This window comes from Pan troglodytes, chromosome 4 (assembly GCF_028858775.2).
Source record: "Pan troglodytes isolate AG18354 chromosome 4, NHGRI_mPanTro3-v2.0_pri, whole genome shotgun sequence".
NCBI lineage: Eukaryota > Metazoa > Chordata > Mammalia > Primates > Hominidae > Pan > Pan troglodytes.
The window spans coordinates 75,076,754-75,103,781 of NC_072402.2; the positions used below are offsets into that span (position 1 = coordinate 75,076,754).

The 27,028-nt window shown below is 37.2% G+C and overlaps 1 protein-coding gene and 1 non-coding gene across 3 annotated transcripts in view; one reads left to right on the forward strand and one right to left on the reverse strand.

Moving 5' to 3' along the window:
• WDR70 (WD repeat domain 70) overlaps window positions 1-27,028 on the reverse strand; it is a 365,950-nt gene that overhangs the window by 33,159 nt on the left and 305,763 nt on the right. For both annotated transcript variants that reach the window (XM_054684042.2, NM_001280169.1), the window contains 3 exon segments: window positions 21,804-21,903; window positions 18,396-18,480; window positions 16,467-16,605 (listed from right to left, as the gene is read on the reverse strand). In XM_054684042.2, the coding sequence (XP_054540017.1) occupies window positions 16,467-16,605; window positions 18,396-18,480; window positions 21,804-21,903 (324 nt within the window).
• LOC112209263 (U6 spliceosomal RNA) lies at window positions 19,104-19,210 on the forward strand. Its single transcript, XR_002944016.1, has one exon. It is a non-coding gene; the product is annotated as a U6 spliceosomal RNA (small nuclear RNA).

Here is a 27,028-nt window from a genome sequence, read left to right on the forward strand (position 1 = left end):
GGGGAAAATTAAGTTAAAGGGGCAGGTTTTCACAACTTTAGGCTTGCTTTCCACAATTTTTCTCAAATCTATGGTGCCTGCTACCCAGGCTAGCAAGTTCTAAAAGATGATAAAACAAATATAATAGTGAGTAAATATTAACAGAAAAACTTGAAAAAATAAGATATATTTAATTTGATAGTTTGGGTATTTTTGGGGGGGGGGGTTGTTGTTGCTTTGTACCTATGCTTGTAAAACCTAGTTTATAATGCATACATATAAAAGTCACATTTTCTCCTAATAAAATTGCTCCTGGTTGGGAAGATGTAATTAAGTATATCAATAGCTCATGGTCTACAAAGTGCAGCTTCTAGGTGCTCCACCACTGAGACTAATTTGAGATAGACCACTGGAAATTCCCAGATGGCCACAGCCAGGTATATGGAAACATAAGGAGAGTCACAAATATAACTTCATGAAGTCATGTTTATGAAACCCTATGTAGAAGAAATCCATCTGAGCCAAGACTCATCTCTTTTAGTCTTTGCTTAAATGTCATTGCTATTCAAACCACCCAATTTAAAACTGTGCCCCAGAACTCCCCTTAGTCTGCTTTTCTTTTTTTATAGCATGTATCATCTTTTAATATAATATATAACTTATTTATTAATGATGCTGATTGTCTGCCTTCCCCACTAGAACACATATTTCATGGGCAAAGATCTCAGTCAGTTTTGTTTGGCAACATATCCCAAGTGCCTAGATTAGTGTCTGGTGCTCAAAAAATGTTCACCAAAGGAATGAATTAAAAGCTACAGTTCACCCATGCCTAAATGGATTGCTTTGCGAGGTAGAGCTGGAGACAATTTTCAAATTAAAATCATTACTCCATGAGAAATAATTTTATTTCCTCATATCATTATTATACTCAGGTATCCTACAAATGTAGCAGGGTTAGATTCCTCCTAATGTGGTCCTAGAGAGAGAGAATGTACATGAATCACAGAATAATGAAAGCGGCTGTCAAAGGCTTTCAGAAATCTCAGCCACCCATAAATGGCCCAGGACAATATTAAGGGCACAGTATTAGAGTTATTTCTCTTTCTTGGTTCTCTAGAGGTCTGGCTCAGCAGTCTAAGATTACTAGTTCTCAAATATGTTTTCAAGTGAGCAGGGTGCAGAATTGGAAAAGATCCACAATGTAGGCCTGATAAATTCCAAGACATCCAGCCAAACAGGCAGTTTCCAGGGGCAGCAGGTTACTGTTACTCTCTCCCTCTTCACTGAGGGTGTAAATGTTAGAGAGAAGCAACTGCCCAAGCCAACAGACCAAGGTCCGATTGCTTTCCAGGGAGTCCAAGGACACCTCACCTCTATTCCTGTTCACATCCTGTACCCTCCAGAGCCTTTACACACACATATAGCTGATTAGTATATGTTCTTACGGAGAAGCATATTTACCCTCCTTTCATGCCGAAACAGGGAGAGGCAACTAAGACCCCTTAAACTAAACAGTCATTCCAGAGCCCCATGCACTGTGGCAATGAGTCACTAAAGCAGCAAATGAGAGGCCAGTGAGCAATCTGACTTAGGCAGAGGATACTTAAGGCTCAATTACCCTAAGACCAGTTATTAATCAAATACTACAAGGATTCTAAAACACGAAATGAAGAAACAAAATTTAAAGCCAAAGGTGGGTGGGCCTTTTTTGTTTATTAATATTTATTGTGTGTGTTTAGCTAACCTTTGTAAACTTTGCAGCTAATGCGGCTCCACATTTTATCCTGTCAAGGAAATGCATCTTATAGCAGAGAGCTGGCTACCTGCCAAACCAAACAATCCCTGAGACTGCGGCAGGGCTGGGAAGCAAGCTGAGCTGCCACGCTGCTAACTTGTCAAACATACATACCGGATTTGCTTAACAACAATGCGACACGTGCCTGCTAGAAGCCTAAGGAACCAACATCAGAAGACAGATGAGCTATAAATACTTAGAAAGAGTACAATCCCTCGATCAACCAACCACCCCAAACTTTCTTCATCCTGTTCTTGAAGAAGTGCTTCTTTACTGGGAGCGTGACACATTCAGACCTACGGATTCACTGAGAAATGCAGCAAATAAAGCATAGAGAGCACATTTGAATAAAAGGACCAGAGAACCAGGAAGGAACATCAAGACATGAGATCTACAGAATCAAAGAGAAAGCCCTCACATTATATCATGAGATTCCAATGGCAGAAGGCCACTGCAGTGCAAAGAACTAGGTTCTGAAATTAGTCTGCATATTTTAATAAACTTATTTGCTTAATTAAATTGACAAAGTGTTTTATTCTTACACTAATCTACTTCATTTCCTAAAACATGTGGGTTCACTAATGGCTTCCTCTAGCTGCCAAAGCTGAACTTTACATTTCAGCACAAAATGAAGCTTATTCTTTTAAACCAAAGCCCATTTTCATTTTAACCCTTTAATTTGGTAGTGGAGGGTAACCACAAATTTGCCCAAAAATAAGAGACAAGAACTGGAATAGGAGACCATAAGCATGACTAGAAGGAGTTACAAGACCTTAATGTGCTCAACAGAGAGATTTTTTTCTTCTCTGCAGAGACCAAAGAAAAAAGAGAGGGGTAGGCCGGGGAGAAAGAGAGCACGATGTCGAGCTAGCAGTGTCAAAATTCCAAAATAGGAATTTTGGAATTACCCCTTAGCAAAAGTGAAGAGACCACAAAAATTTCCAAATAATTTATTTCTGTGGTTATTTTGTTTACTTTTAGAGGAACCAGGGAAGCAAATAAGGGGAGGAGGAGAAGGAAACCAAAGAGAGAAATGATTTACATTTTAGGACATGGTAGAAAGGGAATTATTAGGTACTGGAACTTTATATTATTTAATATAATTGAGTCCTCACAAATACTACAAAATTAATAATCTCATCCCATCTCACAGATGAAGAAACTGAGGCTGTAGACAGTGGTAACTTTCCCAAGGTCACATAATAACTCGCACATAGAGGAGCTGGGTCAATAAGCAGGTTTCTCCAACTCCACTGTTCATTCCCTTACTACTTAACCATGCAAAGCCCCATTTGGAAAGATGGGGCAGAAAGAAGGTAGCTGACATTTAATCATATCCAAACCCACCTAACCCAGTAGAAACCTTAGCCAGTTTGTATTAAAAAGGAGTTATTACTAAAATCATTTTTTTAAAAAGCCCACTAGTTCCCAGTTCACAAATGTTACTATAAAAGAAATCAATGCCTGCGTAACATCTTAGGGATCTGCAATGCACATATCTAAACACCGCCCTTATTCTACATGCTAAAAGAAAGCCAACAGCCTTCATAACTTTATACCTTAAACATGATTATGTTGAAACTCCATTTCCGGATCCTCCACAGCTGCTGACCCATACTGTAAACCAAACTCCATCTGGTTTTTTCACGTTTGGTTTTTGTCATATAGTACAAGAATGGATAAGCTAATGCAGTGATTCCCTGAACAAGCATTTTTCACAATTTTCAAATGAAAAGCCTGACACCTGTCCGTGAAGGAGTCTGTTACACAATTTTGCAGACTTGTATAGAGGCAGTCTTAGAGTTACAGACATCCTCGGGACTATCCAACACATTTGAATGGGTGTGTGTGTGTGCGTGTGTGTGTGTTTGTGTGCGCAGATTCCAGACACTAAGAAAGAAGATCAAGATGTGAACCCAAAACAAATAAAAAGAAAACAGATAAAAACAAAAAAAATACTGGAGAAAGAACTTTCTTCAGACTTCCACAAGCCCAAGATATTCTTCACAGAGAAAGAAAAACTGTTTTCTATATTAAAATATTGGGCCAGGGAAGTATAAGAGTAAAATGGGAATTGTTTCAACTTTTCCAGGCTATTTGTCCTGTCTTTGTTCCCTCCACTCTCTCCCAAAGCCTTGCTTTTCTCAAACTTGGGATGGCCTTGCCACATGCATGGGCCACAAGACTTGGCTTCATCCCTCTGAAGTTCAGGAAGCAAACATGGTGAGTAAGCCCCAGTCTCCAATAACTAAGACTCATCACCACCTCCTGATCTCTACAGATATCCCCTCAATGGAAAAGTTTAAAGGCAGACATTTTCTCTACACATCTTGCTAAGTGAGCATATGCCTCTCCTTTTCCCCTCCTCCACATTCCTCCAGTTCCAAGGAAATTCTACCATGGGCCAGACTTTTTTTTTTTTTTTTTGCCAGAAACTGTCTTTTTTTTTTTTTTTTTTTTTTGCCAGAAATCTTCTCAATCTTCTCCCTTCCCTATCCTGAAAAATTCTCTAATAGGCCAGACAGGAGTGCAATGGTGAAAAGAAAAAATGCCATAGTACTTTCATAAATGTGGGGGCTGCTGCAGAAAAACCAAATAAGGGAAAGTGTTGCTTTGCACCTGTCATACACATTTGATACAGATGCATATATTATGCATTTTAAAAACTGGCATCTAATTATCAAATTAATTCCCAGAAAACTCATGAAAAATGCTTTTACTAAAATAACTCATTTACAGTCTGTGCTATAAAATAAAGGTAACCACTAAAGCAGCAAAAATCTGGAACCTGGTAGTCATCCTTGGCACTAAATGAATCCCATCTGTATCTGATAATAAACCTGCTTAAAGAATTTCATCATGAGAAAAAGTTCTCAGAGAAAATGGAAGGTCTCTTGGGAAGTTAAATTAAATACAATTTTGTTCATCTAATTCAAAACAGTAAAAGTTTGCTCCAACCCTGTTACTTGAGAAGAATTTGTGAAGGCAAAGAAGGCATAAGTAAAGACTGAAAAAAGTCTGGTAATTATTCTTATTAATGATAGTCTGTGAGTAGGAAACAAACAGGAGACTGGGAACAGGAGTCCACAGGGTGAGTGACCCAGGTGGGTGGTCGTCCTACAAGGCAAATGACCCCAGAGGTCCCACCTCATGGGATCCACTTAGATGCAGCAGAGCTTCCCACTGGTGGGCACAGAATGGGATACCAAGATATGGTAGGTGTGTCAAGATATGGAGCCCCTCATGCCTAAGAGGAGCCTGGGGCACTGGGGCCTCAGGCTAGTCATTTCTAGAGAAGAGGAGCCTTATCTGTTTATATGACATATTATCATTTATTATGGAGACCAGGTTGTGAGAAGGCATGGGAAGCACTATATGGCTATTTCTCTTCATTTAAGACCCACAGTGTAAACCAAACTCCACATGGTTTTTCTATGTTTGGTCTACACAGACCTGGGCTCCTTTACATTTCTTCATTTATCAACAGAGATAGGCATAAAGATAATGACCATCAATCCTATGTTTATATAAATAAAACAGTAATGCATGAAACTTTTTAAATCTCTAACTGCTAGATAAGAAATATATGTAATCAGATCTTGGAAATCATTAAGTATGTAAAACCAAGAAAACACAGGAAAAGCTGAATCTTCCTGTATAGACGAACTACGCAGGATATGTAAAATATTATTTATCTTACTATAGTACAGGTAAAGATGTTTTAAATATCATACTCTTTTATTTAGTCCTTTGGGGGTCTCACAACCCATCCTCCTACAAGACCACTATCTATCATTTCCAAAAAGGAAAAATACTATCCCGGGATACATTTTAATTATAGAACTTGTTCTTCCCCACACTATATATAATTGTGAAAGTTTGGCCAGAATTCTGATAGAACAGCTGGAAAACTTGTTACCAAACATCATTCATCAGATTCAGGCTGAGGGAGAAAAACTGTCAGAAAATCCTACAAGACATAAAGTCCTTCACTTGGTCCATCAGTGGGATGTGATACGGTGCTAGGGTTAGACAATGGAGCTCTAGTCATTACTGTATTATTTGTTTACACATTATGAAAAGAATAGTATCATTCTGAACATTTTTAAACATCTACAAATCAAGTTCTCTTTTTTATATTTTATAGAGGAAGTATGTTTCTCCCCAGTGAATAAGTATTACCTAATAATAATAAGTAAATATAACAATATAATAATAAAATTAAGTACTACCTAGTGGCTGATTCCTTATCTAGCTTTGCCATTCATGGCAATCATGTCTACACAAGTTTAAATACCTATTAAATAAATTTAAATACTTATTAAATAAAATATCAAACTTTTGTGTAGAGAAGGGGAAAAAAGTTCCTGTTTAATCAAAAGGGATACACTGACTATTTCTATTGTTTCAAAGGACTAGAAATAGAAGCAGAAAAATCTTCATTTGCAAATGCTGGCACTACTAAGGAGTGGATGTTTTTTAATATAGCTTGTAATGGGGTTAAATGATACTAGGAAATGGATAAACTATTAAACTGGATAAGCCCTCCTTTTGGTCCTCATTCTTTTGCTCGCGAAGTCTAAGGCAGCACGTGATTGGCCCTTCATCTCACACTGTAACTTCCCAAATGAGATCACTGTTAAATAGGTGGTCATAGGAAAAGACACTTCGCTGCAGGGTTTGAATCTGGATTCCTACAGTAAACGTTATTTCAAAGAAGAGAACATAGAATAGAGAATCTAAAAAACTGCATCTGAATCAAGAATCTGCTAGTTACAAAAAATTTATAAAGTTATTATTTTAAGAGAGAATGAGGCCAGGCGCGATGGCTCACTCATCGCCTTGGGAGACTGAGCTGGGTAGATCACCTGAGATTGGGGGTTCGAGACCAGCCTGGCCAACGTGGTGCAACCCTGTTTCTACTAAGAAAAAAAAAATTGGCTGGGCATGGTAGTGCACGCTTGTAATCCCAGCTATTAGAGAGGCTGAGGCACAAGAATCACTCGAACCCAGGAGGTGGAGGTTGCAGTGAGCTGAGATCACACCACTGCACTCCAGCCTAGGCAACAGAGAAAGACTATGTTTCAAAAAATAAAAATAAAATTAAAAAGATTTTTTTTAAAAGAGATAATAAAGATGAGAAAAACAAAGTGATAAGTACTATATCACATCAGTATTTGTCCCCTATTCTAATGAAGAGTAATGATTAGACTTCTGATAAAATAAAGTGTCAAATTCAAACAAATAACTTTTGCTTCAAAGCACAGAGTATATTTTACAAAATAGATCCAGGAAACATATCATATTCATTAACAGTGTAACAACCAAAACAAATTATATTCACTAGAGTTTAAATTACCAGTATTTTAAGCATCTGCAGTAAATCTGTGTTTCCTCTAATGAACCCAAAACCTGGCTATTTGCAATGAATCTGAAAAAAGGATCATCTAAAGTTTTAAAGAAGTAGACAATTAAAATAAATGTATACTTCTTTTATCAATCCTAAAAGAAAATGTGGCCGGGTGCGGTGGCTCTCGCCTGTAATCCCAACACTTTGGGAGGCCGAGGCGGGTGGATCACAAGGTCAGGAGTTCAAGACCAGCCTGGCCAACATGGTGATACTCCGTCTCTACTAAAACTACAAAAATTAGCCAGGCGCGGTGGCAGGTGCCTGTAATCCCAGCTACTCGGAAGGCTGAGGCAGGAGAATCGCTTGAATCCAGGTGGCAGAGGTTGCAGTGAGCCGAGATCGTGCCACTGCACTCCAGCCTGTGTGACCGAGTGAGACTCCGTCTCAAGAAAAAAAAAAAAAAAGAAAGAAAATATATGCACTGAAATTCCAAATTGATTTTTAAAAACTATTAACCAAAAAAATAAAAACTTGAGAAGGTGGTAAGGAATAGGCCATTACAGTTAGTCCCAACAAGAATATAAGAGAATAAAATGTAATAAAAGGTAAAGCAAAATTAATAAATACATTTTCACCAAGCATCTACTATGTGCCATGTATTACATTAATAAACATTAGTAATATGATGATGCCCTTACCACCCACATGACACCATCAGCCCTGAGGAGACCCTTACTCCAATTTGGTCACTGGAGAGTTTAGAAATGGCTGAGAAGAGAGTATCAAAGACAACAGAGGTGTGGAGAAAACAAGATCCACAAGGAAATGTTAACAAACAAAAAGAACAAAAGACTAAGCTTGGTTCCCTCAGACAAAGACAAGACTGAACAGTAACTTTATAATCTTCAAGGAAACAGAGGATGTTAACCAGCTGTTCTCCAACTCCATGAGGACCAGAGCAAAGGATGTAGGCTCTAAACATGAGAATGTGAGGCTAAAAATAAAGAAAAAAATGATCTGACGGTAAGGGATTTCATACACAGAAATGAACTCTTTAGGGAAGTTGTAAAATCTGTTAAGTCTAATTTTTATACAGGAGAGTTACGTCGTAGTGTGCAGGTAGGCAAGAGGAATGAGCTCTGGAAAATAATATTGAGAAACTGGGCCAAGTATGCTTAATACCAATGGCAGCTAATTAAGCAAAAGCCAGTAGCTCTGCCTTGTGGCACAGTTATGTCAAGGGAACATACTGCCCAAGTAAGAGGGGTGACTCATTCTAGGATCAATGACATTATTTTATTTCCTACCATATGAATGTCCCTCCAAATGTGCAGCTAACTTAGAAGCTTCCTCCTAAGCACATTTGCTATAATCTGTACTGTTTCATTTTGTTTTTTCCATCACCATTGTAGACAGTAGAAACATACTCCATTCAGTCTCTCCCTCTGAATGTTGTTTAAAAACCAGGACAGAAGGCATAGGGTTTTTCAGAGACCTACATACTTTTCAGAGACCTATCTGAGGACTCTGAAAAGTAAACAGTAGTAGGTGGATTTGGGAAGAAGTCCATAATTCAAAGTATCAGTCAAGCAGAAGTGAGTTACCATTTCCCCAACTCTAGCCTCCACCAATAATAACAATAATAATAAATAAATAAAAACAAAAAATCTATGGCAAACAAAACATCAACATTTTAAATAAAGACGGGATCAGTCCAACTGAGTTTTCCTTTTGCCTTAGGCTGTAATACAGCTTGGCACAGCACTGTTACTGATCCCATTTTTATTTTAAAATTTGGTATTTTATTCACCATAGATTTTTTGCATTTTTTATATTGTTGCATTAAAATGTTACTTATCTTGATTACTAAGTGTCTTAGTGTCCCTGTAAACTTTGTGATTGAGGAAAGCATCTCACTTGCCTCACCCTTATCCTGGCCCTGTCTGTGGAAATATTGTCTTCCACGAAACCAGTCCCTGGTGCCAAAAAAGTTGGGGACCGCTGATTTATATGACATTCTTGAAATCACAACACAATAATTATGGAGAACACATCAGTGAATGCCAGGGCTTAGGAGTTGGGGGTGGAAGAGGGGGTGTGTGTGTGACTATAGAGGGATAGCAAAAAGGAGCTTTTAGGGGGTACTGTTCTGTATACTGATTGTGTTGATAGTGATTACATGAATCTATACATGTGTTAAAAACCACAGAACTGTATGCTTTCTTAAAAAGATCAATTTTACAGTATCATAATTTTTTAAAATAATAAAAAGGAATCAGCACTAAACTAGTTCCTGTCATCTTCCCTACCTAAAAACATGTTAAGATTTGATATCGTAGATATTAACAGTTAAACCACCAAGAAATCTGAGGTATCTTTTCTCTTTACTCTCATGTGCCTACAAATAAACATTCAACTGTATTCTTCAAATCTGAAGAACAACTGCTCTGGAACCTTCATAATATGATACCTCTAGGTGAATGAGAACCAAGAAGTAATTTAATCAAGTCTTATTGATGCTGGCTTAGTAGGTGAGCCCAGCTGAATTCAAATTCCCATTTAAATTATATGTGTATGCTGCTTGCTTTAGGAAATTCCCCAAAAAGGTTTAAGTTTTTCAAGGTGGTCTTGTAGTCCAAATTATGAAGGCAGCAAAAATGCAACATTGTTTTTCACCATATTCCACTGGCATCTCTTTTCTTCAGTGATTAAAGAAAATACTCCTAGAGATAGCAGTAGTGAGTGACCACTGCACTTCTTGACAGTAAAACACTGTCCTAATAAGCCATGCTAGAAGTTGGCTCTTGACCCTGGAAAAAAGATAGGGGCAGAGAAAGAAACATGTACTGGCAAATTTACACTAAAACTCCATCATTTTCTACTTGCTCCCAGTTTTCCTATCAAATATTCATACATCTTGGAAGACCAAGAAACAACCAGTGCTCTGAAACTCCACCTTTCTGTTCTCAGTGAGCAAGTGCTCCACACACCTATGTTAGGTATACTGTCCTATCACTTGGCTGTGGGCAAATATAATATTTTTATTAAATACAAATATGTTACTCAGGCTCCCTCTAGGATATGCATTGTTTAATCCTCCTAAAAAAAAGTGAATTACAGTAAAATTTCATTAAGCTGATATCATGTTATTCAAAATAATACATAATTCAAAGCAAATGCTATTCCCTAGTCAACCAGCTGCCTGATTGCTCCATAATAAAAATCAGATAATGGAAAGCTGGTTAATTCAAAGCCCATTTTTTCCATCTCCTTGTGTTTCACATTAAGGAGGTTTCACTATATTTTAGAAGGCAGACAAATGCCAAATGTAGTCTTTCAAGTTTATTTTCAGTTAGCATTTGCAGTGCTGATAGCTCAAGTTCTCCCTGTGTAATGCTACTCCTTGTATGACTCTGGGCAGAGACAATGCTTGACTCCTTTATTTCTAGAAACTTAGAAGGAGGTGCCATTCTGCCTGAGTTGGGACTTTATATCAGTAAAACAGATAATTACTCTATTCCCAGTATGAAATGAAAGAACAGATGAGTTCCTCAACTCCTTCAGAATCAAACTTTCACGGGCATAGTATCATTAATTTGTTTGAAGTGAATTCCCAGATCGGCTATATCTACATTCAAATGTAAGAACAAAGATACATTCCAAAGCCAATTCTGAGGACTTCTGGAATATCCATTAATTTGAATTACCTTTCTGCTTCCTTCCCTAAGTACAAATAATGGAGGCTGACTATAGTCTGAATGGCCGTATGTCCCTTACACATTATAAATTAAGATAAATAGCTAGGTTCATAAAGGGTCTATTATTTCATGGCCCTTTTTATCCATTTAGTCTTCCTCTTCAATCTCTCTGAATTAAAACATCAATATTCTCTCTTAATAAGAACACAAAAACTTTTTTTGTGAAATGAAAAGTGCTAACACATTCATTTCCAGAATATACTTTTTAAATTTATGTTATGCATAATTATGTTACATGTGTAATGTGTAATTATACATAACATATAAAATGTTATGTATAATTTTATATGTTATATATAACATTTATACCACACCAGGCCTTTTCAATCAACTTGAAAATGTTAGCACTTTCATTTCCACAATATATACTTTCTCAAACTGTAGAGTTAGCCTCTTGAAAACAATGATCATCATAATACTTCAAACTGACAGAAGGCACCAGATACTTAATATTTTCAGTTTTCTTTTTTAGAGAACATGAATGAGGTATGCATATTATACATTTCATTTCTCACAGGAAAGGGATATTCTGAAAAACAAGCCATGATAGAAGGAAGTAAAAATATAAGATAATCCTTGTTCTTTACTATTTAAAAAACATCCCAAAGAAAATCAAATATTATCTAGAAATCAAAAATGAGGTTTTTTCTTCCTTAAAATACCTTTACTATCATATTTCTTATGTTAATATTAAGATTTTCAATCAACTATATATACATATATATATATATATATTTTTTTTTTTTTTTTTTTCTTTTTTTGAGACAGAGTCTCACCCTGTCGCCCAGGCTGGAGTGCAGTGGCGCCATCTCAGCTCACCGCAACCTCTGCCTCCCAGGTTCAAGCTATTCTCCTGCCTCAGCCTATGGAGTAGCTGGGATTACAGACTCCTACCACCACACCTGGCTGATTTTTGTAGTTTCAGTAGAGACAAAGTTCATCATGTTGGACAGGCTAGTCTTGAACTCCTGACCTCAGGTGATCCACCTGCCTTGGCCTCCCAAAGTGCTGGGATTACAGGCATAAGCCGCCATGCCAGGCCTTTTCAATCAACCTTAAAATGTCCAAGGCATACTAGTTGAAAATATCAAAGCATATTTCCTTTTCTGTTGCTTCAGAGGCTATATGCTAGGTTATGCTAGATGTTATAGCAGTGTTTTCAAAAATAAAGGTTTAGTTTTTTAATTCTTTCTTATCCTCATTTTGTTCAGCCAGTATTTACAAAACTAGAGGTCTCTCACCAAAGTACCTAAGCAAACAAATAAATTAGAAAATAAGTTAGGCTCAGGTGTAAAATTTCTGGCTTTTTTCCTTTCCTCCTTTTCCCTCTTTACCCATGGGAATGCCTGCTATCTCTGAAATTATTGCCAAAAGTGAATGAGGTACAGAGACCATGAAACAGTATCAGGTTAAAACAACCTGATTAACCATGCTTAAGTTAAAAAATATAAATGGTAATATACTGGTACAATTGCATAAACCATGTCCCTTGGTTCATACTAGTTAAAAAGAAAATTCTATTAGTCATTTCACAATAAATTATCATTTGATGAAAAACTACCAAGCTAATAATATTGTTATTTCAGAACATTTCCCTAAATACCGGCTCTTAAGAAAAGCTTAAAATTTAATAATTTCATCTAAATAAAATTAACTTTAAAAATTGACATGTCATCACCAAGTTGTATTTTATCCATTCTTTCTTTCCTGTGCTTTTATTGTATAAAACAGAGTAATGGAAGCCCTTTACATAATACATAAAAAGCATAAACTGCTGTCTTACAAAAAAAAAAAAAGTGAATTTGTAAACTCAAGATTCAAGTTATATTCTGGAATTCATCTTAGAAAAGAGGCCAAGCATACTATTCAAATCACAAAGAATTAGATAACAAATGAGGGGAGAGAGAGAGAGTGTGTGAGTGTGAGTCTGTGTGCGTGTGTGTGTGTCTGTGTGTGTGTGTATTACTCTGTTCTCACACTGCTAATAAACATATACCCTAGACTGAGATATTTATAAAGGAAAGAGGTTTAATTGACTCGCAGTTCCACATGGCTGGGGAGGCCTTACAATCATGGTGGAAGGTGAAGGAGGGGCAAAGGCATGTCTTACATGGTGGCAGGCAAGAGAGCAGGTGCAGGGGAACTCCCATTTATAAAACCATCAGATCTCATGAGACGTATTCACTATCACAAGAACAGCACGGAAAAGACCCGCCCCCATGATTCAAATACAACCCACCAGGTCCTTCCCACAACATATGAGGAGCTACAATTCAAGATGAGATTTGGGTGGGGACATAAACAAATCATTTCAGTGTATAATTTGAGGAAATGCAATTAGACTACAAGGGAATGTCTAAAAATTTTAGCAGAATTGTAAAATGCGTGCAAACATCGTATGGTGAAATAGCAAATGTTAAAGAAACATACACCATCTCCTAGCAAACAGACTTGAGAATCTACAATGAACAGAGAAAGGAAATTTTTCAAAGAATATGACAATGCAGAGAACAGAATTAAAACAAGTTTTGGGTTTTTTAAAAACTTTGTTTCAAAAATAATTATAGAAAATGCCCTTGCTATATTTTTAAGAAGCTATGTTTTTGTGAAGATAGTTTTTAGTTAAAAGGAATAACTGCATAGATTGTTAACATCTTCTGACTGAAAACAATGTTTGGCTCCACATATGTATACTGAGCCTGGTGTCCTAGAATATAAGCATGTAGGGGTTTATTCTGTTTTAGAAGAGGGCGTGGGAAGAGCATAACCAATTATATGTGTCCAGTAAATGAACACATCTAGGATAGACATAATGCCATCACTGTCTGTGCCTTAGTCAAACAAGTACACTACTAACTGCTGATATTAAGAATCTGAGATGCTGCCTTTTATGCAAATTAAAATTCAACACAGTTAAGTTCCTTACTACCTTGGAGTGTGGTATTTCCAACACAAAATTATAAAAGAGGTGTCTTTTGGCTCTTCTAGCAAAGTGTCCACCTTTTATTCATTCCAAGAAATGTATTTTTTTTTTTTTACATTCCAAGAAGACGTAAAACTTGGGACAATAGGTCAAACGGACTGTTAAAAGCCCCTTTATTTAACATAGCATTCTAATATATAAACAGAAAAATGATGCTGTTTGATGTTAACAATAACAATAAGCCTTCACCCTCACTAAATCAACAATTTAATAGGACTCTTTGGGGTGTGTGGTTTTGTTCCTATTTGAAGTTCTCTCTTCATCCATCTATTACAATGGATCTCATAATTTGTCTTCCAGCTTTTCTCAGATGATTCAATATTGTATGCTCTATTTATTTAATGAAATTTCTCCTTTCTTAGTTTCATTTGCCCGTCTCTTAAATGATGACATTTCTTAGGGCTCATTTTTCTATCCTTTATTCCCTTACCTTAATCAAACTCATCAGCAATCAACATTTCAACTATGCACTATAAATGTTTTTACCAAAACTGTCTCTTCTTTCTCTTATGCACCAAACTTATTAAACCATCTGCATACTGAGTATCTCTACACAGAAGTCCTACAGGTATTTCAAGCTCAACATATCAAGAACAGAATTCACTGTCTTTCTTCCAAAATCTGCTTTATTTTATCTCTATGTATTTTTACGTCAATGAACATTCACCCAGTCTCCCAAATTATAAATTTCTGGCTTCATCTACACAGACTCACCAAATCTTATAAAACTAAACCTTGTATTTCAACAAGAATTAACCATTTCAAAACTTAGATCTGAATGTGTCTTCCTCTGCTTTAAAAAAAAAAGACACAAGATAGTCATCTTCTAATTGTATACAAGACCAGTTTTACCTTTCTAACTCTAGATATCTCTCTCCTGCCTCACTCTCCAAAGACACACCTAACCGAAGATTTACACATGATCTACAATATGCCTTATTTGCACTTCCCAAGTATATCTCTCACTCATTCAATTAATATTAAGAGCTATTTATGTGCCAGGCACTGTTGAAAGCATCGAGGATACTGCAGTGAACAAAAAGTTTCCGCCCTGTGTGACTTACATCCTGGTAGAAGAAGACAGACGAAACCAAACAAATATACAATGTATGAGGCAGTGGTAAGTACCACGGAGAAAAAGATCTACCTATAAAAGTAACACAGAGAACAAAAATGTATCATATTATGAGACACTGATTTTTCCAGCAAACAGTATGTTCTTCCTATAAACTACAGAAGCCCAGCATGTCTTTAAAAGTGCAATCATATGTCTACATCCCTTAATTTATTTACAGTTCAACTTAAGCTACAATTTAAAAATACATCAAGTGTGATACTGAAATGTACAGTCATTTAGAGGCATAGTAGAACACAGCTTATTTCTGGAACAACCAATCACAATAATTTTACTTTCTGAGATGAAAGTTGATAGATTCAATTGTTTTCTTTGATTCTAGTGTTTTAGTTGGCTCCTAATGCACCCAGAAAAAGCACTGTGAGTGCTGGCACATTTCAAATTACGTCATGAGATTAGAATCTATTAAACATAAGTACTCATCTAGAATTAATCTCATTGTTATTTCGCTTTTCCTATAATACTCTATACCGTGGTTTTACATTCAGAACCCACAAATTAAGACTTCATAGTAATACTAGAACATTAGAGACAGGAGTTTTTTGCTGGTAATTTAAAAACAGTTGTTCAATTGTCTGAGTCACGTAAGTGCATAATATGTCTCAACTGTTTACAAAGAGCCGAAACAACTGGAAAAACCTACATAAGAGCACTGTTTAAGATATAGGATATTACTAAAAGATCTGACAATGAGCCAAAGAAAATTTACACAGACATTAATTGGCCTGTTTCATACTCAGAAAATTACAATGATTTGCTTTACCATGTAAATAATAATATACAGCTTAAAGGAATTCAAATTTTCCTCTGGGAATTTTCATTCTTATTGTATTACATGTGGCTCCAGTCTCAGTCTCAGGACATGAACAAATGAATGAATGCATGAGTGAATGCTGGTGTTTTAGTGTTCATATAAATCTGTAAAGAAAACTAATGCGTTTTTTTAAGGTGTTGAAGTTAAATCTGAAATGTTTTAAACTTCCAAATAATTAAATAGCAATTAAGTTCAGCGCAAGCTGAGCCTGACTTTAATGACTACAACCCACACAAGCAGAGTTCTGTCAAAGTTTTCATGGTTTCCGGAACAATGTTAAACTTCATCACTTATTAATCTTTCACTTCTGTCGATAATCCCTAGATCCTCACAAACATGCCCATTATGGGATGCTCCTTTCTGTATCCTACATGATGATCATCTTCCTCACTCCTCAATTTGGTTGGCAGAGAGGGAAACCCAGCTGAAATTCCTACTAAAGTGTAGGTCCATAAGAAATATTGGGTTGTGGAAAGGGATAGGGTAGCTCAGCCATCCACAACATACTGATAACTCCTACGCTAGAGTGAAAAGCAGCTATCACCGTGCTCTAAGGGCCAGGCTTATATTCTACTTAACAAACAAACCCAAAAGATGGGTAAGAGGCAAACTTTAGGTATTCTCAAGGCTGAGGAGAAAAGAATATACGTACCGCATCTGTGATGTCTATTTCATACACCCTTTGGAAAGTCCTACGCTCAAAGAAAACAAGTTTGCCACTGCCACATCCTCTTTGAATAGATGTACCAGTGACTATGAGCTTATCATCTGGACTGAAACAGCAGTCAGTCCTACAGAAAAAAAGAGTTTACGAGTATAAGCTTATGACCTCCACAACAGTCCAGCAATCATTAGTGAATTAAATAAAATATAAACATCTCTGTAACTCCTATATAGGGCTTATGAGTCAAGCACTTATATTAATTTGTTTAATCGTCACAATAATCCTATGTGGTAGTTATTATCCACATTTTACTGATGAGGGGAAAATAATTTAATTACATCTTGCACACGGCCACAAAAGTAAGTAGCACAGCTGGGATTCAAACTTAGGTAGTCAGACTCCAGAATCTGTGCTTTTTAACTTCTACATTGTAATTTTTTTAATGTAAAGGAAGTATTAAAAAACTCAATATAGACATTAAGAGTGTCTACGGACAGATATATATATGACTAATGTCTAAGTAATGATTATTTTGGCCACTTTAAAAACTATTTTCACTAACACCACTACCATTACCCCCAAATAATTTGAGTTATATCAAGTTGAGCACCATGAAATGAGCCACAGGTTGCATTGCTGGAACCTAATTGATGGCTATGATTCCAAGGCTTTTGTTGTTAGCAGTCTGGCCATCTGATTGTGACTAATCTAAGACATGACCCAAAGAAGTTATATAGTTAGCATTACTTGCAGCAGGTATAATAGCTCAAAAAATTACCATCAGAAGTTATATAGTTAGCATTACTTGTAGCAGGTATAATAGCTCAAAAAATTATCATCAGCTATAAACTCATGTTTGTTTGTTTTAACATAAAATGCCATGGGCAGCAGACATGTTAGAGTTAGTACTGCATTATCATACAGCTTTCATACAGCTTCCTTCCCTTGACACTTCCATTATCTTCATGCTCTTCTCTGTTGATCATTATTTCATTTCTACCAAAATAGAACAATTTGCCTAAGCACCAACTATAGGACTTAGAGGTCAAGTTTTGCCTCAGCTGCTTCAAAAAAACCTTTAAAAGTTTCAGGTGCCAATTTAGTAGATTGGAGATAACAGCGTTCAGCTACCCACAGCAAGACAGTCTGAACAAGTGAAGGATGCTGAATTATTGATTTGAATGATTTAAAAAATGAGAAAATAAGCTGTACTATAAATGCTCAGTAATATTAAAAACTGCCTTGAAGGTATTAGAGCTCAATTTTTTTTTTTTTTTTGAGATGGAGTCTGGCTCTGTCCCCCAGGCTGGAGTGCAGTGGCGCAATCTTGGCTCACTGTAAGCTCCGCCTCCCAGGTTCACACCATTCTCCTGCCTCAGCCTCCCGAGTAGCTGGGACTACAGGCGCCCGCTACCACGGCTAATTTTTTGTATTTTTAGTAGAGACGGGGTTTCACCGTTGTTAGCCAGGATGGTCTTAATCTCCTGACCTCGTGATCTGCCCGCCTCGGCCTCCCAAAGTGCTGGGATTACAGGCATGAGCCACCATGCCTGGCTGACTAGAGCTCAAATTTTTAAAAACCACAAATTTTAAAAGGCCTACCTTGTCATTTGTACAATATTAAAAGAACAACTGAATCTCTTAAAATATATTTTACTACTCCAAGACTTGTGCGTGCATACAATACACACAAACACATGAATAAATCAAATACATAATTTTAACTTCAAAAAAGTTCTTGAAGTCTGAGGAATGTGAAAAATAAAAAAAATACATATTTTTCAAAAAACAGATTTTGATCACTCAAGTCTCTTTTCCAGAAGATCTAAAAGACATATGATATAAATTAACATTAAAGTAAAAGTACTTCTTTTCCATTCTTCTATGCTGATCAAATATTTAAAATATGCTACTTACATTGGGAACATGGTGGGAAGACCCGAGGCTGAAAAAAGTGGTTTATTAAATTGTCGGATGTCCCATAATTTTAATGAATCGTCACCTGACAGAGGAATGAGGGGAAAAAAAGACAGAAAAGTGAATTGTGCAAAAAGAACTCGCTCCCAGTTTAGAGTCTGCTAAACTTAATGTATAACTGTAAAGAAGAAAGGGAAGGGGAAGGGGAGAAAGAGAGAAGAAAGAAAGAAAGGAAGAAAGAAGCTAGATTCACACAAGCATGTTTTACTTTTTTAACCGTTCAGAGAGCTTAAAAAGCGGTAGTCGCAAGAACAGTTGAAAGCTATTTGATAATGAATTGGGCTTCTGGAAATTACTTTCCAGATAGATGTAGCATCTGCAAGCTAGAAGGAACCCTGGAGAATCTACTCTAAAGTATGATATTAGAGCAGATGGTAGTTCCCCTGTGGTGTATTTGAGCATACGTTACTTCTTGAGAAGAGTTTAATTTAACAACTATCAGGACTGAAAACAGTTCAATCCACAACAGATTCCTTTTCCCACTGGTGTATGGGTAAAGCTATCCATTAACATTAATAAGGGTGAGCCATGTGATTCCCTTCTCTCCAGTGTAATTCTACCTATAGCTATCATTCTTCACTTTGCTGGGGAGTACAGCTTTGCCAAGCTATTTAAAGAATAATGAGTATTTTTAAGGAATCACTTTTTGTGTTCGCTTTGGCAGCACATATACTAAGACTGGAACGATACAGAGAAGATTAGCATAGCCCCTGCACAAGCATGACATGCAAATTTGTGAAGTATTCCATATGTATCTTAAAAATAAATTTTTAAAAATCCCTTTTTAATATTTCTATAGGACGAATTCCTGAACAGAAAAGCCAAACTTATATACATAATGTTTTCGCTGTTCTTTCTCCCCAGTGCCCACAGCTGAGACCTGCCTCAACCCCTTGGGTCCAATAAGGAATGAGAATCAGGTGCAAGTGAGGAGAGTAAAGAGTTCAGTAAAAATCCCCATTTTTACAGCGAAGCTTCCTCTGAAACCCAACTTTTGGCAGGTGCACTAATCCACAATTGGCTGGACTCAGGACCTGCTTGTACTGGGAGAACTTTCTTGTAAGGCTCACCTTTGGAATGTTACTTTATTGCTTTTAGTCTGGTTTTTTTTTGTTTTTGTTTTTGTTTTTTGATTTTTTTTGAGACAGAGTCTTCCTCTGTCACTCAGGCTGGAGTGCAGTGGCATGATCTCAGCTCACTGTAACCTCAGCCTCCAGGTTCAAGTGATTCTCCTGCCTCAGCCTCCCGAGTAGCTGGGACTACAGACATGCGCCACTACATCCAGCTAATTTTTGTATTTTTAGTAGAGACAGGGTTTCATCATGTTTTCCAGGCTGGTCTCAAACTCCTGGCCTCAAGTGATCCACCTGCCTCGGCCTCCCAAAGTGCTGGGATTACAGGTGTGGGCCACTGCACCTGGCCTGCTTTTAGTCTTTAAAAAAAGGTTACATATCTCCACAATCTTCAAACAATAAGAAAACATTAACCTGTATTAATTCCATCTAATCCAGCGGGTTATGCAGCTAGCAGAAGCACCTTGTAACACCCTGAGGACTCTTTGCTGAATAGACTTCCATCTGCCATATTGTATACATCCAGGAAGGAAAACGATGGAATACAGCATACATGTGGTATTGACCAATTAAGTTATCCAAAAGCTAGTGTGTGTGTGTGTGTGTGTGTGTGTGTGTGTATATATACACATATACATATACATACACACACACACTGTGTGTGTGTGTGTGTGTGTGTGTGTGTGTGTGTGTGTGTATGATGGAAAGGAAATTAAGAATTATCACCAAAATGGCTTTGACTGAAATAGACTTAGTTTTATACTTCTAAGGGAGCAAATATCAACTGGGTAATTACTCAGTTGAGTAATTATGGGCTCACCTATTTTATCACCTGTGAAGAATTTTCAAGCTACACTCTCCCTTTTTCCCCTCTTCTCCCCTAACTCCACCTCAGAGACTTGGATATACCATCCCAAAGATGCAAGAGTGGATGTAAGAACTCCTAAGTGGAGCAATTATCATTTGAAAACTTTCCCAGGGGATTCAGATACACTACTGGGATGAGAACCATTGTTTAAAATAAAGAATATATAGAATTTTAATTGGGAATCATCTCTGAACTCAAGTAGCAGGTTAGAATTGATGGACCAAAATACATATTTTATACATATCCACATTTGCCATGTGTATCATAAATAGAGAATTACATGTACATGTGCTTTGATTTTTTAAAGTTATACAAATGAGAGTAGTTTAGATACAACAGTAAAGTTTCCTTAAAGAGAATCTGAATGAGTTCCCCAGGGTAAAAGGACAGGGACTAGTTAAATTGAGGGGAAAGCTGTGCCACATCTCTTGCCTCTCTCTTCATTTCCACTATCCTATACACTGGGTTGTAAAGTCTTTCAGGAAAAGGATTCTGTCTATGATGTTTACAGTTTACACCCAGCACCTAGCATAATGTTAGCTAATAGTAGATGCTCAATATACAGTAGTCGAGTGACTGAATGAATAGCTAAATATAGCACTGTTAGATTCACCTGCCTAAAGGCCCTCTGTAGCATAGTTCCCATCTACTTAACCATGCTATTAGTATTTCTTTTCCTTATGTGATATTTAAGACCCTCTGTAACATGGCTCCAAACTACTTACCATGCTATTTCTTTTCTCTCCCCACAAATAGGTCTGTAGGAAAATCTTCAGCTATGTCCCATACTCTCCCATAATGCTGCCTTCACTATTCTCCATCTCCTTCTATCAATACACAACCTATCTATGTGATAAAGATTTAGCAAAAAAATTAGGAAGCTATATCCAACCATACAAATGTGGATAAGTAAACTTACAATATGATCATATAGAACTGTTTTTAAAAATCTCATCTAGATATAGACTTTTTTAAAAAAAACTAAATTGGGTTAGTATTTGAACTGGCAGAGAAAAAAAAGCAATGGTCAAGCAACAAATAGAAGACTTTGAAGTACCAGACACAGAATTATAAAATGGTATAGAAAGAATATAGGTGATCATCTATAAACTTCCCAAGGCAGAAGCAAGGATCATTTGTGGAGGCTTCAAACTCTTATGGAATTTGAATCTAAATGAAAAACTTAGGCCAAAAAAAAGTAAATATTTAAACATTTTACTTGGTAATTTTTAATACAAACAATGTTGCAAAGTTAGAAATGTATTTTAATGAAGAAATCAGACTGGCAAAGGTGCATTAACAAAAATCAAAACAAGCTTTACTAAACACTAGGATATTATTGTCATATTTGTTAAAGATGATTATTTTATATAGAGAAATACATCAAAAAGAAAGCTTTTAACCTACCTCCACGAGAGGCAAGGACATTACCATCATAGGAAAAAGTCACGCAAGAAGTGTCTGTGCCCGAGTCATGAGCCTGTTTATAGTGGAACTTAGGATGAACCTATTCACAAAGACAAACAAAGTGTTAATATCTCACCTCAATTCAGAAGAGAACAGTTTTGTGGCAAGAACATTTCACTTTATCATGATGAAAATAATACACACCTATAAGCAAAGTACTAATTTCACATGATTATAATTTGCTTTCTAAAAAAAGGAAAAACCAAATGGCTTTTAAAAATATCCATTTGCTTTAATAAAGAACGGAGAAGGTAAGTCCTAGCAGGAGACATTTTTCCAGATTGCCCTAGCAAGCTCTATACAAGAGAAGACTACAATAACTTCTTCTTATTTACTTCTTCATATTATGCTTATAAAGTTATTGGGACAATTTCCAGTATTTATCTGAAAGAGCAAATATAAATCAAAATTACAAATGAGCACATTATTTATTTACCCCAAAATATTTATTGTATTCCTAGGATATGCCATACACTCTGCACATGGTTGGAGGTCTTAATGTGCCTGTGGAATGAATAATGATAATAATAACAGCAGCTAACTCTTATACAACGCTTATCATATCCTAGGCACTATATGCTTTCCTATCTTGCCTATTTAGTCCTCACAATCACTCTGTAAGTTAGGTTCCATTATTATCATCTCCATTTTATAGTTTGAGAAACTGAGGTACAGAAACTTAAGGACCTTGTCCAAGGCCACACAGTTTGTAAGTAGTAGAGCTGGGGGTTTGAAACCAAAAAGACTATTCTTAAATACTTCATTATAATCCTTCTCTTACTGATTTATCTTAATAGTATTTTTACTTCTAATGTTGTTTCTACACAGTTAAAGACTTGTAATTCTACACCAATCTTGCCACTCAGTTATGACTCAGTAACTGGCACGAGGTACTAGGAAGTCAATTACCTCAAAAAGTGTGGTCTATATGAACAAAGACATTTGGTCCATTAAAAACTTTCTCCCCTACATAGCTGTCATTAATAGAGTAACCTCTATAATAGGTGTGTGTGTGTGCGCGCGCGTGTGTGTACCTGTGTACCCACACACACATGCCATGCTGGCTAATTACACAATGGTTCTGGGCCATTACCAACTTTCCTAGGGTAATTCCATAGCGAAAGACAGGGGCACTGCTGGTAATGACAGCATGTGAGTCCCTCCTGGGAGCCACAGGTGGTAATGCAAGTGAGCTCATCTCCATTGCTCTTGTAGCAACCCTTATGAAGAATGAGTCACAAAACAGAGCTCATGTACTTTGCCCTCCAAATAATATCCCTGACACCCAATCCCTGGGCTTACACCTAAAAAAATCCAGTAATGAGTACACCACCTTACAAAAGCAGGCCAGTTCATTTAAAAAATAATAATAATCTGTATATATTGAGTGAAAACTGGCTTCTCAGTTCTTCCTCTGGGTAACAGTCTTGGAATTTTATATTAGTTATCATGCTTCCATCTTTCATGGATACAAAGAATTCATTGATTCAACGGTTTTTTTATTGGATATCAACTGTATGTATGGCAGACACTCAGTTAAGCAGAGAAAACACAAATGTGCCCAGATAAACATAGCTTCTAAAAGACTTGGCAGTCCCCAGAAAGGATACAGATCAGCACACAGAGCGACAAGTGCTACAATGGGGAAATACAGAGTAATACGTGAGCACTGAGAAGGTCCTAACCCAAACTTAACAATGAGGGAGAAAAGAGGGGCAAAAATAAATCAGAGACCTAACAGATAAAGTAGAAGTTAGCAGTTGCAGGAGCAGGAGGTGAGGGCAAGAAAGAGTATTTCAGTCAGAGGGTACTGCACTGTGGTAAGCCAAATTTTTACCCTTGTGACCTCTGCCCCCTAGTGTGATGTCCATAAATACCTTATATGGTCAAAGGAACTTGGCAGGTGTAATTATGGTTACTAGTCAGCTGACCTTAAAATAGGGAGATTATCTTGGATTGCAGGTGGGGCTGAAGCAGTTGCATGAGCTACAGTGCCGACAAGAAAGTCACAGAAATGTGAGGGAAGAGGAACTCAGAGAAATTTGAGATATGAGAAGTGTTTCACATGTCACTATCGACTTAAAGATGAAGGGGGCCACATGTCAAGGAAACAGGGATCTGAGTCCTGCCAACAACCAATGAGCTTGAAAGAGGACCCTGAGCACATACCAAGGCAATACTCTGATTTTAGCCTGGTGAAACCCTGAGAAGAGAATCCAGCCACACTGTGCCAGACTTCTTACCTATAGGAAATGTGAGAAACCAAAGGCATGGTGGGGAAATGATATGAACAGGCCCCAGATATCAAGACTGTATAAGCCATGGGATATGGTTTGGATCTGTGTCCCCACCCAAATCTCATGTCAAATTCTAATTCACAATGTTGGAGGTGGGACTTGGTGGGAGGTGACTAGATCACAGAGGTGGCTTCTTATGAATGGTTTAGCACCAGTCCCTTTGGTACTGTCCTCATGATAGTGGGTGAGTTCTCATGAGATTTAAGTGTGTGGCACCTCCCTCCCCCTTCTCTTACTCCTGCTCCTGCCATGTGAGATATCTCACTCCCCCTTTGCCTTCTACCAAGACTGTAAGTTTCCTGAGGCATCCCCACAAGCCAACCAGATGCCAGCATCATGCTTCCTGTATAGCCTGCAGAACCATGAGCCAAATAAACCTCTTTTCTTTATAGATTATGCAGCCTCAAGTATTTCTTTCTAGCAATGGGAGAACAGACCAATATACCATGTTAAGGAGCTTAGATTTTACCCTGAAGGCAAAAGGGAGTTGCTAAAGGAGTTTAGGCAGAGGCGTAGCATGACTAAACTTGCTTTATTATTATTATTATTATACTTTAAGTTATAGGGTACATGTGCACAATATGCAGGTTTGATACATAGGTATACATGTGCCATGGTGGTTTGCTGCACCCATCAACTCATCATTTACATTAGGTATTTCTCCTAATGCTATCCCTCCCGCAGTCCCACACCCCCCAACAGGCCCCAGTGTGTGATGTTCCCCGCCCTGTGTCTACATGTTCTCATTGTTCGATTCCCACCTATGAGTGAGAACATGCAGTGTTTGGTTTTCTGTCCTTGTCATAGTTTGCTGAGAATGATGGTTTCCACCTTCATCCATGTCCCTGAAAGACATGAACTCATCCTTTTTTATGGCTGCATAGTATTCCATGGTGTATATGTGCCACATTTTCTTAATCCAGTCTACCATTGATGAACATTTGGATTGGTTCCAAGTCTTTGCTATTGTGAATAGTGCCGCAATTAACATACGTGAGCACGTGTCTCTATAGGAGCATAATATCTGATCCTTTGGGTATATACCCAGTAATGGGATGGCTGGGTCAAATGGTATTTCTAGTTCTAGGCCCTTGAGGAATCGCCACACTGTCTACCACAATGGTTAAACTAATTTAAACTCTCACCAACAGTGCAAAAGTGTTCCTATTTCTCCACATCCTCTCCAGCATCTGTTGTTTCCTGACTTTTTAATGATCGCCATTCTAACTGGTGTGAGATGGTATCTCATTGTGGTTTTGATTTGCATTTCTCTGATAATCAGTGATGATGAGCATTTTTTCATGTGTCTGATTGTTGCATAAATGTCTTCTTTTGAGGAGTGTCTGTTCATATCCACTGCCCTTTTGATGGGGTTATTTTTGTCTTGTAAATTTGTTTGAGTTCTTTGTAGATTCTGGATAGCAGCCCTTCGTCAGATAGGTGGATAGCAAAAATTTTCTCCCATTTTGTAGGTTGCCTGTTCACTCTGATGGTAGTTTCTTTTGCTGTGCAGAAGCTCTTTAGTTTAATTAGATACATTGTCTATTTTGGCTTTTGTTGCCATTGCTTTTGGTGTTTTAGTCATGAAGTACTTTCCCATGCCTATGTCCTGAATGGTATTGCCTAGGTTTTCTTCTAGGGTTTTTATGGTTTTAGGTCTAACATTTAAGTCTTTAATCCATCTTGAATTAATTTTTGTATAAGGTGTAAGGAAGGAATCCAGTTTCAGCTTTCTACAGATGGCTAGCCAGTTTTCCCAGCACCATTTATCAAATAGGGAATCTTTTCCCCATTTCTTGTTTTTGTCAGGTTTGTCAAAGATCAGATGGTTGTAGATGTGTTATTTCTGAGGCCTCTGTTCTGTTCCATTGGTCTATATATCTGTTTTGGTACCAGTACCATGCTGTTTTGGTTACTGTAACCTTGTACTATAGTTTGAAGTCAGGTAGCATGATGCCTCCAGCTTTGTTCTTTTTGCTTAGGATTGTGTTGGCAATGTGGGCTCTTTTTTGGTTCCATATGAACTTTAAAGTAGTTTTTTCCAATTCTGTGAAGAAAGTCATTGGTAACTTGATGGGGATGGCATTAATCTATAAATTACCTTGGGCAGTATGGCCATTTTCACGATATTGATTCTTCCTATCCATGAGCATGGAATGTTCTTCTATTTGTTTGTGTCCTTTTATTTTGTTGAGCAGTGGTTTGTAGTTCTCCTTGAAGAGGTCATTCACATCCCTTGTAAGTTGGATTCCCATTTTATTCTCTTTGTAGCAAGTGTGAATGGGAGTTCACTCATGATTTGGCTGTTTGTCTGTTATTGGTGTATAGGAATGCTTGTGATTTTTTCACATTGATTTTGTATCCCGAGAGTTTGCTGAAGTTGCTTATCAGCTTAAGGAGATTTTGGGATGAGACAATGGGGTTTTCTAAATATACAATCATGTCATCTGCAAATAGGGACAATCTGACTTCCTCTTTTCCTAACTGAATACCCTTTATTTCTTTCTCTTGCCTGATTGCCCTGGCCCAGAACTTCCAATACTATATTGAATAGGGGTGGTGAGAGAGGGCATCCTTGTCTTGTGCTGGTTTTCAAAGGGAATGCTTCCAGTTTTTGCCCATTCAGTATGATATTGGCTGTGGATTTGTCATAAATAGCTCTTATTAATTTGAGACATGTTCCATCAATACCGAGTTTATTGAGAGTTTTTCTCATGAAGGGCTGCTGAATTTTGTTGAAGACCTTTTCTGCATCTATTGAGATAATCACGTGGTGTTTTTCATTGGTTCTGTTTATGTGAGGGATTACATTTATTGATTTACGTATGTTAAACTATCCTTGCATCCCAAGGATGAAGCTGACTTGAT